The sequence below is a fragment of the Microtus pennsylvanicus genome, chromosome 1 (assembly GCF_037038515.1).
Source record: "Microtus pennsylvanicus isolate mMicPen1 chromosome 1, mMicPen1.hap1, whole genome shotgun sequence".
NCBI classification, from domain to species: domain Eukaryota; kingdom Metazoa; phylum Chordata; class Mammalia; order Rodentia; family Cricetidae; genus Microtus; species Microtus pennsylvanicus.
In genome coordinates this window covers 100,397,809-100,412,092 of record NC_134579.1, presented here as the reverse complement: position 1 = coordinate 100,412,092, position 14,284 = coordinate 100,397,809, and the positions used below count along the sequence as shown (strand labels likewise).

Genomic DNA, 14,284 nt, shown 5'->3' with positions numbered 1-14,284 from the left:
GCGGCAAGCACCTGTACCCGCTGAGCCATTTTGTGGGTCTGTGAAAATAATCTAAAAATCTGATAGATGGAGAGACTCTTTCCAGCATCCGGTCGCGCCCCGCCCTCCTCGCGTCGCCCCGCCCCTTTGTAGGACAGCGTGCGCTCACTGGCCATTGCGGTCCTCTCGCTCCGCCCTTGATCCCGCCTCCCGGCGGAGGACAGCAGCTGCGCGCAGACGCAATGACTTCCTCTTCCCAATGGAGGGGCTCCCGGTCCTCCAGATCACCAAGCCGGCTTCCTAGAGCAGCCCCTGCAGAGGCGCCACCCGGAAGTTCAGGCTCCCAGAAGGGACCCAAGCATGCTCTCCGTAAAGCTCGCCCTCCTCCCTCTACCCTGAGGCTGGCCTCAGGTGGCTGTCCTTTGACAGGAAAGATGAACGAGGCCCATTGGCTGTCGCATGAAGGGTCGCAGGGCTGCGTGGTAAGGGATGAACCCCCAGAGAGCCTGTGGAGAACAGCCTGGGCCTAGCCCTGGCTCTAGTTGATAGATCGCTACGGATAAAATCAAAGGAAGCTGTCATGAGATCATCCTTGGGTGCAGGGTACATGGATGCCCAGAGATGAAGCTGCAAGGGTAAGTGGGGTCGATGCTGAGGGCTGAGACGTTCAAAAACTATCTTGAGTAGCCATTTATTTATTTATTTATTTATTTTTGAAGCAAGGTCTTGCCATGTAGCCCAGGTCAGCCTGGAATTCAGGAATCCCCCTGCCTCAGCCTCCCAAGTGCTAGGGCCATAGGCATTCACCACCACCACTCTTGGCTGTAGACGGTATTTCAATAAGGGCATTGGCGCCTCTATTTTGGCCACGAAATGCAGCTCGTGCCAGACTGGGTTGGACTGTGTTGACTGGAAGCAGGAACTACCTGATTATATAAGTATTAGCTATTCCGGCTCTTCCACTACGGTGTAGCTTCCATGAGAACAAGGGTTCTCTTTTCCTACCTAGCACTGAGAAGAATGCCTGGCGCATAGTAGCTGCTTAGTAAATAGTGTGGGTGGTTCTACTCTAGATGCTACATCTTCAGTTACCGCTTTGCCAGAGCAACTGAGAAGTAGAAGAAAGGTAACTGAAGGTTGGAAGATATCAAAAGCAGCGTCCCGGTCAGGAGGATTTGCTGAGCATCCTGAACTGACCCCTGGCACAGGCTCCGATGAGGTCAAGAGAGGGGCCCAGAGCCCAGAATCGGACCACAGCTAAATTTAGTCTCACTGACCTTCAGTGTCCCTGTCCTTTGTGCCCACACCCATGCCAGTGTTGGAAAATGATTTTGTTTTCTTTGAATATTACCATCTACAGGTGCAAAGCCAATATGCATGTGTTGTTTAAGCCGTCTGTAGCATCATTTAATCATTTAATAAGACCGTTCGCTATGGTTTCCCTCTCTGTCGATGCAGGATGAGTATCTTCGTGCCTGCCTGTTCTTCCCTTTCACTGAACATTTTCCCAAAGAGTATATTACTTAACCAAATTATATTGTGTCTTACTGCTTCTTAGGTTACTTCCTGTGTATTAGCTTTCTAGAAAGTTACTAGTGATGATGGGCATTCCTATAAATAGAAACAAGGCTTCAAAGCTGACCTGGGTATTGGGACCCTGCCTCCCATATATATGTGTACGTGTGTGTGTGTAAAAACATGTATGAATGTGTCTGTAAATATACGTGGGAGGCAGGTGAAATATCTCTGTTCATAAAGGCACTTGTCAAGGCTGATGACCTACGTTTAATCTCCAGCACCCACATAAAAGCCGTATTTTTGTGCACATCTGTAATCCTAGCACTGGGGGTGGGGACAGATAGATCCAGGGCAAAGTAGCCAGTCTATTGGGTACACTCGGGGTTCAGAGAGAGAGACCCGGTCTATAAGGTTGGGGGGCAGTAGTGGAAGAGATTGGATGTCAGCTTCTGGCCTCCACATGCACACACACACACGCACATACACACACAAACACACACACACACACTCTCTAATAATAATTTTTAAAAGTTAATAATGAGGGGGTGGAGTTGCTCATAGGTTAAGAGCGCTTATTGCTCTTGCAGAAGACCCAACTTCAATTCCCAGCACCCACATGGTGATTCACAACCATCCATGATTCTAGTTCCAAGTTATCCAACACCGTCTTCTGACCTCTGAGGGCACCAGGCCTATATGTGATACACATATGCACATGCACATCCATACACATAAAATGAAAAACAATTGTTTCTAAAGTCACTAATGACAAGAATCTGTTTCCTCAGTAATTACGGCTTGAGTGTCTACTGGTGTTAGGCACTGAACTGGGCTCGGGAAGACCAGACAGACACAGATCCTGCCCTCAGGTACCTCCCAGCCTAAGGCAGGAGGCCAGGACTCTGCCCATGATCAACACAAGTGGCCGATGGCACACTGAAAAACAGCACAGAGCAAACAGAGCCACTAGCAATGAGGATGAAATCAGATTTTCAGTTTCAGGAGAGGGGGGCAATGGTGCTGGGGAGTAATTTTAGAACTGCGCCCCCTTAAAAACCGGTTCTTCGCGATGGCTTCGCCTGGGTTGGGTTCTGAATTAACCGCACTGTGACTTCCTACTTCCCCTCTAGTTGGGGACAGTGAACAAGTACTTCCAAACTTAGGAACCAGCGAGATGGCTCAGCGGTGTGCTGGGAACAGGGAACTGCAGTTGAGAAAATGGCTCCATCAGATTGGCATGTGGCAAGTCTGTGGATTTCTGGAAATTTCTTGAATTTCAGTGGGAGAGGGCCCAGCCCAATGTGGATGGCACCATCCCTGGGCTGGTGGTCCTGGTTCTATAAGACAGCAGGCTGAACGAGCCGTGAGGGGCAAGCCAGTAGGCAGCACAGCTCCGTGACCTCTGCCTCCAGGTTCCTACCCTGCTCTTCCCCCCAGTAATGGATGATGTTTGGGATGTAAACCAGATAAACCCTTTCCTCCCTAAATTGCTTTTGGTCACGGTCTGTAGCAGCAATAAAATGTAACTAGGGCGCGCGGGTAAAGTGCTTGCCACGAAGCCAGACAACTTGAATTTGATCCCGAGACCACGTGGTGGGAGGAGAGAACTGAGTCCTCCTGCAGGTTTTCCTCCGACCTCCACGTGGACTTCATGGCATGCACACCTGCCGGCCATGGTGGTGCACACTTTTTTTTTTTTTTTTTTTTTTTGGTTTTTCGAGACAGGGTTTCTCTGTGGCTTTGGAGCCTGGCCTGGAACTAGCTCTGTAGACCAGGCTGGTCTCGAACTCACAGAGATCTGCCTGTCTCTGCCTCCCGAGTGCTGGGATTAAAGGCGTGCGCCTCCACCGCCCGGCCTGTGGCGCACACTTTTAATCCTAGGAAAGCAGAGGCAGGTGGAGCTCTGTCTGTTTGAGGCCAGTCTGGGCTACGTAGCACCTTTTAGATCAACCAGGGCTACATAGGAAAAAAACCGCACAAAAAACGGAGTATAGACTGAGGCATACACTTTGTTAGAGAGGAGTAACTGTACGTAACTGACTTTGCCTTCCTGCATGGGCTCTAAGCACATAGCCCCTTCTGTCTTTTCTCATCTGAAGGGTCAGTAAGAACCAGGTGCAGAATTGAAGGCAGCTTTGGTTCAAAGCAAGTAGAAGAGGAGACTGTTGGGGGTGTTGCTCAGCCAGTAGGGTGCTCACTACGCATGTGTGAACTCCTGCATTCCCCTCCCCAGCACCACATAAACCAGAAGTGGTGGTACTGCACCAGTAATCCCAGCTCTTGAGAGGTGGGAGCAGGAAGATCAGGCAGACGTTCAGGGTTAGCCTCAGCTACCTAGTGAGTTTGAGGCTAGCCTGAGCTAGAGACTGGGAAGGAAGGAAAAGAAGCAGGGAAAACGTGGAGTGAGAGAATGAAAACCTCCTTTAAGGCACAACTGAGGTTAAAAATCCCAGGTCCGGGGCTGGAGAGATGCTCAGTAGGTGAAGAACTTGCTGAACAGGCCTGACGCCCAAGTGATCCCCTCCACCATGTTAAGTGGGAGAACCAACTTTACAGAATTGTCCTTGGGTCTCCACACTTATGTTTCGGCCCTTGTCGTGCACATCAGACTCCACGTGAGAACGGTAACTTTCCAGAGGCCTATCCCAAGGAGGAGTTGAATGGGTGTCCATCAGGTCTGCCAAGACAGAAACGTTTGTCAACCCAGTCTCCTCTCACAGTTTCCTGAAGTCCTTGTGTTTCTGTTCAGTGCTAGGGATAGAATCCAGGCAGCTGCAAATGCTCTACCACTGAGCCACACCCCAGCCCCTCACTGGGGATTCTAGGCAGGTGCTCTACCACTGAGCCACACCCCAGCCCCTCACTGGGGGATTCTAGGCAGGGGCTCTACCACTGAACCACACCCCAGCCCCTCACTGGGGGATTCTAGGCAGGGGCTCTACCACTGAGCCACACCCCAGCCCCTCACTGGGGGATTAGCCAGTGCTCTGTGACCAGGTTGTATCCTCAGCCTTCTTTTTTATTTGTTTGTTTTTGTAATAAGGTCTTTCCATTTAGCTCTGGCTGGCCTGGAACTCACTGCATAGACCAGGTTGGGCTTGAGCTCATAGAGATCCTCCTGCCTCCGACTCTTGAGTGTTGGGATTAAAGATGTGTGCCACCGCACCCAGCTTTAGTTGTTTGTTTGTTTGCTGTTTATTTTTTATAGTTATTTTATTTGGGGCAGGAGAATGGCTCCACAGTTAAGACACTTGCTGCTCTTACAGAAGACCCGGGTTCAGTTCCCATCACCCACATGGTGGCTCACAACTTTACATAACTCCAGTTTTGAGGGATCTGATCCCCTCTTCCAACTTTCGATGGCACTAGACATGCACACGGTGCACATATATACATGCAGACAAAACATTCATGTATATAAAATAAATTAATTAAAATTATTTTATTTTTATTATGTGTATCTGTGTGTGCCTATGTGTGAGTGTGTGCACATGATGCAGGTGTCCTTGGAGACCAGAGGTGTGTCACATCTTCTGGGACCATTGTGGTTGCTGGGAACCAAATATGGGTCTTCTGCAAGAGAATCAAGTTCTCTTAACCACTACCACTGAACAACACACACACACACATACACACACACACACACCTTTCATTATTTTGAGACATGGTCTCATTAAAGTTCGCTTGGTCTTGAATTCATTCTTTGACCCTGGTGGGCTCTTAACTTGTGATCCCCTTGCCTGCTCCTGCAGTAACTAGAATCTGGGCTCACAACCTCCAGTCCCAGAGTGCCCTTGCCTTTCTCAGCCTGGAATTTGCTCCCATTTGCCTGCGTTGCTCTTTCCTTCCCATTGTTACGCCAGAATCCTGCTTCCTCTGAGCGCATCACTGCATCCTACAGCAGCTTCCTTTCTTTGGTCTCTTTCCTGTAATGTTTCATTGCGCCTTCATCTCCCTGAGCATCTGTGTGGGTTCTGGTTTTCTTTCCCTTCTTTCCCTCCTCATTTGTTCATTTATCGTGGAGGAGTCACGTGGTCAGGGGCTGAGTGTGGAGGCGCCAGGACAGCTTGGTGAAAATCGGCTCTTTCCGCCAGATGGGTGCCAGGGACCGAGCTCAGTCATCAGCCTTGGCAGTTAGCACCTTTACCGACGGAGCCGTGTCTTTGTGCTAGTGATCAAGCCCTGGGCTCCTGTTTACTAGGCAACACCCTGCACACTGAGCTACAGCCTAAGCCCCCACTTCAACACGAAAACGATTTCTCTCCTCTCAAAACCTCACACAAACTTGGGTTCAAAATTCTCCAGATCCCAGGTGATTCTCCATTTTGTGGACCCTATCTTGGGGTCTCCCCTATGCTGACATCTGAACCCACAGGTTACAGCACTCAGTCTGTCGAGACATTGCCTGCTTCAGATGGCCCTCACAAGCCCCAGGTTGCCCCTGCACCTCTGAGTGCCTAGTTTTCTGATTGAAAGCTGTAACAGCTGAGAGATTCAAGGAAGCACCTGCCATCACTGGTTTCTTAGGAAATTACAACTCAGGAGTGGCCAACTGGAAGACGTGCGTGGGCCGTGTGTGGGCATAGAGGGTAATTCATGCATGGCCTTCATGATACTTCCACGTGATCACTAGCTCAGAAGCCCTGAACTGCAGTTGAGAGCCTTTTATGGCAGCTTCACTCCCCTAATGAACAAGGGGTGGATAAGGCACAGAGTTCCAAGCTTTTCATCTGGGCTGTGGTCGTCTGGAGGGGCCTCCATCCTGAAGCTTCCCAGGACCCACCAGAATCCACCTCGTGAGAATGGAAAGAGTTCTCATTCCTCAGGAAGACCCAAGGGATTCAGGACTAGGACGTTCCCGTGACCCCCATCAGGGATTTTATGTGGGTGTGGTAGCCCACACCTTTAATCCCAGCACTTAAGAGACAGAGGAGGTGGATTTCTATGAGCTTAAGATTATCCTGGGCCACGTAGGCCATTCCGGGACAGCCAGGACTATGTAGTGAAAATACTGCCTCAAAAAAAAACAAAACCCAGGGATCTTACCAACATTGCGTCAGAGTGATCTATATACATCTATCACTTTGTCACCCTGTTTGGGGTTTTGTTTTTCATTTTTAAAAATTTTAATTATGTGTATGTGATGTGTGGAGAAGCCTCCAGAAGCCAGAGGCATCGGATCCACAGAACTGCAGGAGGTTGTGAACCATCTGACGTGAGAATTGGGAACTGAGCTCAGGTTTTCTGGAAGGGCAGGCTGTTTTCTTCATTCTTTATTTTATGTATTTTGGTGTTTTGAGACAGGATCTTCCTGCATGGCTCTGGCTGTCCTGAAACTCACTCTGTAGACCAGGCTGGCCTCAGACTCACAGAGATCCACCTGCCTCCCAAGTGCTGGGATTAAAGGCCTGTATCATCCCACTTGGCCAGACTGTTTTCTTAACTACTAAGCTATCTCTAGCTCATTTTTCTTTTTTTTTAAAGACAGGATCTTGACCTGAACCCATAGAAGTAAAGGTGTCACGGGGCAGGACTGGGAGTGAGAATGAAGAAGACAGACAGCTGGGAACGGGAGGTGCTCTGAAGTTGGTGGCCTCTGCTGAGCCATTGACATAGAAAAAAAAGAAATACAGCATCTTACACAGTATTTGTAAGGGGAGAATGGGCCAAAGTAGCACAGAGCTAAATCAGACGATGCTGGCAAAGAGAATGCATGATACTCAGACACCTACATCTGCCCAAGGACTGATAGCCACAGCCCAAGGGGAAGAACAGGATCCCAATAAGCTGCAGTCTTCACTCCTTCGCAGCATGGGCCCCAGCCTCAAACCTACCCAGCCTGCTTCTGGACAGTGACGCACAACTAACCTCCCCTTTGTCTTTTTATCCGGGCCTCCGAGAAAGCCTTGGAGTCTCAGTCTCCCGACAGGGTCTCCTGTACCCTAGACTAGATCTGAACCAGCTGTGTAGCCAAGGATGGTCTTAAACTTACTGATCCCCTGCCGGTGCCAGGATTCTAGGCCTGCACCACCATTCCCAAGTCTGCTTCTGTTTATTTATGCCCCCAGTGTAGGTGCGTGGGGACGGGAGTTTGATTTCTATCGGGGTCAATCTCGGTACTTAGTGAGCAGCATATAGGAAGTACTCATCATGAGTGAGGAGTCAGTAAGCAAGGGGCAGGGGTAGAAGGAATACCAGGGGCTGCACGTGCAGAGGGCCTCTGGTCATTGCAGGTTTCAGAATTCTAGGGCGGGGCAGTGAGTGTGCTGACTAGTCAATCAACTCGACACACAAGCTAGAGTTATCTGAATGGAGGGATTCTCAGTTGGGAAAATGCCTGCCTAAGAGCCAGCTGTAAGGCATTTTCATTAGTGATTGATGGCGGAGGGCCCAGCCCGTTGTGAGTAATTTCTGGACTGGTGGGCCTGGGTTCTATAGGAAAGCAGGCTGAGCGAGCCAGGGGAAGGAAGCCAGTGAGTAGCATCCTTTGTGCCCTCTGCATCAGCTGCAGACTCCCAGGTTCCTGCCCTGCCTGAGTTCTGTCCTGACTTCCTTTGATGATGAACAGTGATGTGTGTGTGTGTCAGCCCAACAAACCCTTTCCTGCCCAGGTTGTGGTGTTTCATCACAGCCATCGTTAGTAACCCTGACTCGGGCAGTGAGAAAATCTGTCTCAAAAACCAAACCCAGGTGGTTGGCACCTAAGGCGTGATATCTAAGGCTGACTTTGGGCCTCAGGAGCATGCGCACACACTGAAGGAAGGGGGAATTTGTGCAGCCACAAATAGGGTTTTGGTAATAACTTTCTTCATATTCGGCAGAAATGCATTAGGCTGCGGGTGTGGTGGTATACAGCTTGGGAGGCAGCGGCAGACAGAACCTAGATTTTATTTATTTATTTATTTTTGGATTTTCGAGACAGGGTTTCTCCATAGCTTTTGGTTCCTGTCCTGGAACTAGCTCTTGAAGACCAGGCTGACCTCGAACTCACAGAAATCCGCCTGCCTCTGCCTCCTGAGTGCTGGGATTAAAGGCGTGCGCCACCACTGCCCGGCCAGATCTTAGATTTTTAAGGCAAGCCAGTGCAACATAGGAAGACTCTGTCTCAAAAATATAACAACAGAAAAGCGTGCTGAATCTTTAGAGCATTAAATTCCATTGTGTGCCTGAAGAGCAAGATGAAAGGCCTGGACCGTTTACCACGTACTGCTCCTAATACTAAAATACCAGAAGTTAGCACGCGTCCCTTCTCCTCCTCAGGTCCTCAGTTACCCCAAGAAGATAGTTTGGCTAAATTACTTTGGAAAATTCTGACCCTGCAAGAGCTAACTTTTATTTTTAATTATGTGCAAACCTATGTGTCTGCATGAGGACACATGCACAGGAGTGCAGTTTCAGGGGGAGGTCATAAAAGGGCACTGGATTCCATGGAGCTGGAGTCACAGGCAGCTGTGAGCCAGTGTTAGCCCTAGAAGCTGACTTGGCTCCTCTGCAAGAGCAGTATGGGCCTTTGACCCCTGCACTGTCTCTCTTGCCCCATCAGCTTTTCTTCATATTACTTAGTGTCCACTGTGGTCATGTGCCCCAAGTCTGTGGGGAAATAGTTACCAAACCCTCTTGCAGTGTGTAAACCAAGGCCCTCGGGCCCCTGGTACCCATTAGGATTTTGTTGCAAACACTGAAGATAAATAGCCTCCAGGGGTCTACTGATCCAGCACAGTGAAGGGCAGACTGGTTGCTAGGATAACGTGATCCTCCAAGGAGGTAGGGTCTAGCTAGGGTACCAGGGGAGGCGCTAGCGCCACCGCCAGCGCCACCGCCCGCCCCGGCACAGGAGGAAGGGGCGGGGCCTCCACAGGTCGTTGCCGGAAGTGCCTCTCCGTCCCTGCCACTGGACCATGGAGACCGTGGCCCAGTAGAGACCTTAGTGTGAGGCTTGCAGGGGCAGTGGCCATGGAGGCCGTGCTGAACGAGCTGGTGTCCGTGGAGGATCTGAAGGTGAGGCCTGGAACATAGGAGGAAAGCAGACTGGGCAAGGGCAGCTCCTGAGCAGAGCTAGCCGAGGCCGAGCACGGCCGGCTTCGACTTGTTGGGGAAGCTGGACTACGGCTCCCAGCAGCCTCTGCGGTATCCTGCTTCTTGTGGGTACCTGCGCTGTGTTCCTCGGCCTGATGGGAGTTGTAGTTTCCAGGGTTTCGGCGCCTCAGCCTTGAGGCCTTGAGTCTAAGGGGGCTAAGTGTGATGCAGAGTTGGGAATTTGGAGTACTCATGCAGGCGATGAGGTAGCATAGTCACCGGCATACGCTTTTGCAGGTGTTGAGTCCGGCATGGTTCACTGCATGCCTAGCCTTCGTCCTTGCAGTGGCGTTTTCTTTCCTCTTGTAGAACTAAGGTGAGGCAGATCCAGGCCGAAAAGAATGGGGGGTGGAAAGGGACCAGCAGCCGTAAGCGAAGGTCGCGTAGGAGGTCATTTAGCTGCTGGGGCAGTATGTTTACTGTTCAGCTTCTTGGGGTCAGCTGGTCCGGGAGCAGTGTCCGCAGCTGCCACCAGGTGGCATCTCCACTTGGTACCACTAGGGGCTGGGTGCAGGGACCATCAGAGGGGAGGGCACCGAGCCTGGGTACCAAGATCTGCAAGGGGAAGGTGGTCTAGCTGGGACTAGACACCGAGTTCAGCTGGGGAACGGTGGATGCCCTTTGCTTATAAATAATGTCTTCTCTCTCTAACGACAGAATTTTGAAAGGAAATTTCAGTCTGAGCAGGCGGCTGGCTCAGTATCCAAAAGCACACAGTTTGAGTACGCCTGGTGCCTGGTGCGAAGCAAATACAATGATGACATCCGTAAAGGCATCATGCTCCTAGAGGGTAAGGCGCTGGATCCCTTGACCTCACCCCATGGCTCATTCGCCACCCAGTAGCCACCAGTAACTTCACTGCAGCAGAGGACTAGGTTGCTCCTCTGTATCCCCAATTTCAACATCCAAACATTCATTCATGTGGAAAATGCTGTGGGGAAAAAAAAATACATGTTCTCAGGCAACTCAGAGTGCTTCTGTGCAGGTATGAAGACCTGAGTTCGAATCCCCAGCACCCATGGAAAAAGCTGATAGTTCTGGCTGCAAATGTCTGTATAGAGAATAGAAATGAGGTATTGCTGGGGGCTTTCTTGCTGCAATCTTAGCCCCGGTGCAGAGGAAGACTCTTTCTCAAGGGGATGGGGTAGAGAGTGCCTCTGGTCTGTATGTACATGTGCACACAGCTACCCGTACATACCACACACACACAGTATCCACGTAACACTTCTTGTTCGGTTATTAATTGCTATTAATGTAGCATTTACATTGTGTTGGGTAGCTGTAATTAAGAAAGTTCTAGAGATTAGAATATCTGTGGGGCTGTTGTATTAAGAGCATGTGATCCCAGCGCTCCAAAGGTGGAGGCATGGGGACGTGACTGCAGAGATGAAAGCAGGAAGTTGAAGGCCAGAGTCAGCTCCGTACCGATCAAACTCGAGGTCAGCCTGGGCTACCCCCGAGCTCCCTGTCTTAAAAAGGCATCTTTGGGGAATACAGCTAGGTTCTATGCAAATATGGTTTAATTTTATATAAGGGCCTTTATATCTGTAGGTTTTTAGAATCTGAGGGGCATCTTGGGATAATGCCAGAGGCAATCAAAGAACAATACTAACAAAGATGCCTGCGTCATCTAGTTTTTGGTTTTGACACAGGGTCTTTGTATAGCTTGGGACGCTTCCACGTCTGCTTCAGCCACCTTAGTGCCGGGAAGTAAGCTGTGAGCTCAGGGATCCTCGTAAAAGCAAATGCTGTCCCCTACTTGGATCGGTTCGGATTCTTCAGGTTTCTTGTGTAGTAGGACACAACAGGAAAAGTGGTCTCGGAGTGTCTGAGTCTCATGAGGGGCACAGTGCGGACACTGAAAAGATCTCAACACTGCAGAACTTAGCCTCAAAGGATGGTTGCGTACGCCTGTAACTCCAGCACCAGGAGCCTCAGGCACCTGATCGAGAGTTTGAAACCAGCTTGGGCCACATAGCGAGTGGCCCTATCTTATTCTATCTGTCTGTCTACCTACTTTTAAGACAGGATTTCTTCTTGTAGTCCAGGCTGTCCTGGAACTCACTCTGTAGATCAGACTAGTCTCAAACTCACAGAGATCCTCCTGCCTCTGTCTCTCCAGTGCTGGGGTTAAATGTGTGCACTACCATTGCTAGCTCTGAGTCCTAATTTTTTTTTTTTTTTTGAGACAGGGTTTCTCTGTGTGGTTTTGGAGCCTGTCCTGGAACTAGCTCTTGTAGACCAGGCTGGTCTCGAACTCACAGAGATCCGCCTGACTCTGCCTCCCAAGTGCTGGGATTAAAGGCGTGCGCCACCACCGCCCGGCTCTGAGTCCTAATCTTAACCCCTACCTACCCCGCGGAGAGAGAAAAAATTAAAAAAAAAAAAAAAAGTCAGGTGAGGGTCGCTCAGGAAAACTAAGAGAAAAGGGTGCGTTGTAGTGGTGTGTGTCTTTAGTTCCAGGACTCAGGAGGCAGAGGCAGGTGGGTCTTTGTGAGTTCGAGGCCAGCCTGGTCTACAGAGCAAGTTCCAGGACAGACAGGGCTACACAGAGACACCCCGTCTCGGGGAAAGGGGAAAGCTCAGTCAGCAGAGTGCCTGTCTCCTGTGTACGGGCACTGCAGAAACCAGGTGTGGTCCTGTACTCAGGAGGTGGCAGCAGGAGGGTTAGAGTTCTGGTCATCCTCGGGTAGCTGTCACAAAAGAGGGAATGCAAATGTCCGGCAGGAGTGACCTTGCGGTGAGGCCAGTGGGGATGCGCCCTTCCATGCAGACTGCAGCAGTGCAGACCAGGTCGCTGGTTCCCAGCATCCGCATGGGGCTGTAACTAGAAAGCAGAGGGTGATTGAAGCTGATAATGGAGGTCTAGGACAGTGACCTTCCCAGCATCCTAGAGTGAGTCAGCATGGCAGGACCTCTGGGGCGCACTGTTAAAAAGAGAATCCAGGGGCTGGAGAGATGGCTCAGCAGTTAAGAGCACCAGCTGCTTTTCCCAAGGACCTGGGTTCAACTCCCAGCTACTACACGGCAGCTCACAACTATCTATAACTCTGGTTCCAGAGGATCCGAGTACCCTCACACAGACATGCATGCAGGCAAAACACCAGTGCACATCAAATAAAATAAATATAAATTTAAAAAACAAGAGAGAGAGAATCCATCTTTCTCCTCTCCCTTCTCCCTCCAGAGCTGTTGCCCAAAGGGAACAAAGAGGAACAGCGGGATTACGTCTTCTACCTGGCGGTGGGCAACTACCGACTCAAGGTAAGGCGCGGAGTCCTTCCCATTGCTCATTCCGCTTGAGCCCCCCAGACAGAGCCCTGGCCCTCAGGAAGCTAGCAGCGGGCAGTGGGCTGGGGTGTAAGTGCATGGGTATACAGTAATTCCAGGACAGACTCTAAGGGAGGATGAGAGAGTATCAGGGTGTGGAGATCATGGTGACGTCAGGATTGGGGTGCAGCCCCATGCCTGTTGCTGTTATCTCCACTAGCTTATCACCCCCCCCACAGCTGGGCTGTTTGTGGACTCTACTCTGTGGGGTGGGGCTGTAGCAGGAGTGGGGGAGGAAGATGAGCCTGAGCTGAGGCCAGCGAAGGACGGACGGCTCTGGGTGGGGGCTGGCGGGCAGCATTCTGACGAGCGAGCATGTGGTGTGAGGCCTTTCCCTCTGACGGCAGGAGTATGAAAAGGCCCTAAAGTATGTGCGAGGACTACTGCAGACTGAGCCGCAGAACACCCAGGCCAAGGAGCTGGAACGCCTCATCGACAAGGCTATGAAGAAAGGTGACACCCCCCACAGTCCTTTATCAAACCTACCCCCCTCGAGGGTCCCTGGAGCCCCAGCCTCCAGACTCTTCTGTGGGGGGCAGGACCGATCTGCTCACGGCCCCCTCTGTCTTTTTCAGATGGACTAGTGGGCATGGCCATTGTTGGTGGCATGGCCCTGGGTGTGGCGGGACTGGCCGGACTCATTGGACTAGCTGTCTCCAAGTCCAAATCCTGAAGACAGCCTCACCCGCTCTCTGCCCTGGTGCACCCAGGAGCCTGGGGGCCACTGGAAGAGGGTCCTGTTCGTCCTCACCATCATCTTCCCTTCTCCTCCCCACCCCTCGTCATCCATCTCTGCAGTCTCCATGACCTTCACCCTCTCATCCCCTAGCACCTGTTGTTTAGCCCTTAGTCAAGCTTTGCAAGGAGTGTAAATAAAATTGGGCTGCGGCTTGGGAACCTCTGTGCTGGAGAGTCTGTTGAGGGAGGAGCGGGTTCACCGGGTGCACTGTGGCCCCCGCTACCCCCCTTCAGGTTCCTTTGCCTACATCCCAGCCTACACCCTTCCTTCCTCCCCTATCCTGAATGCACAAGGCAGGAACAGGGAACAGCTCGGAGTACATGGCCTTTCCATTGCCCCAGAATCCTGGGAGAACAGCAAACAGAAGAGGGAACAGCAGCCTGGGATTTATGACCGTGGTCTCCTCTGACCCACTAAGCCGCCTGGAGTTTTCCACTGCAGGGGGCCCCCACTGGGCTTCCTCCGAAAACCTCCGCCCTTCCCTCCCTTTGTCTTCCCGCCCCCTCCCCTTCCTCTATCCAGTCCTTCTTAGGGGGGCATGGATGGATGACGTAGTATGAGAGAGGAAGCCGTATGAAGATGCCAGGGGCTGTGGGGGTTGTCGGGCACAGGATACCCCAATCCCAGCCTGTGGGACGGGAG

At 51.2% G+C, this 14,284-nt stretch overlaps 1 protein-coding gene across 2 annotated transcripts; it reads left to right on the top strand.

Moving 5' to 3' along the window:
* Positions 1 to 300: 300 nt before the first annotated feature.
* Fis1 (fission, mitochondrial 1) lies at positions 301 to 13,800 on the top strand. Of its 2 annotated transcripts, none has more exons than XM_075976391.1 (5): positions 301 to 614; positions 10,231 to 10,363; positions 12,761 to 12,837; positions 13,251 to 13,356; positions 13,479 to 13,800. In XM_075976391.1, exons 1-5 carry the CDS (start codon positions 591 to 593, stop codon positions 13,574 to 13,576), a joined length of 438 nt encoding a protein of 145 aa, XP_075832506.1. In that variant the 5' UTR covers positions 301 to 590; the 3' UTR covers positions 13,577 to 13,800. The 2 variants fall into 2 exon arrangements, with proteins under 2 accessions (XP_075832506.1, XP_075832494.1); XM_075976379.1 differs by lacking the exon at positions 301 to 614 and adding an exon at positions 9,339 to 9,495.
* Positions 13,801 to 14,284: the final 484 nt, after the last annotated feature.

Coding starts and splice junctions, on each gene's coding strand:
- Fis1 (XM_075976379.1), top strand. CDS start 9,451: ATGGAGGCCGTGCTGAACGAGCTGGTGTCCGTGGAGGATCTGAAG. Junction 9,496..10,230: donor TGTCCGTGGAGGATCTGAAG/GTGAGGCCTGGA, acceptor CTCTAACGACAG/AATTTTGAAAGGAAATTTCA. Junction 10,364..12,760: donor AGGCATCATGCTCCTAGAGG/GTAAGGCGCTGG, acceptor TTCTCCCTCCAG/AGCTGTTGCCCAAAGGGAAC.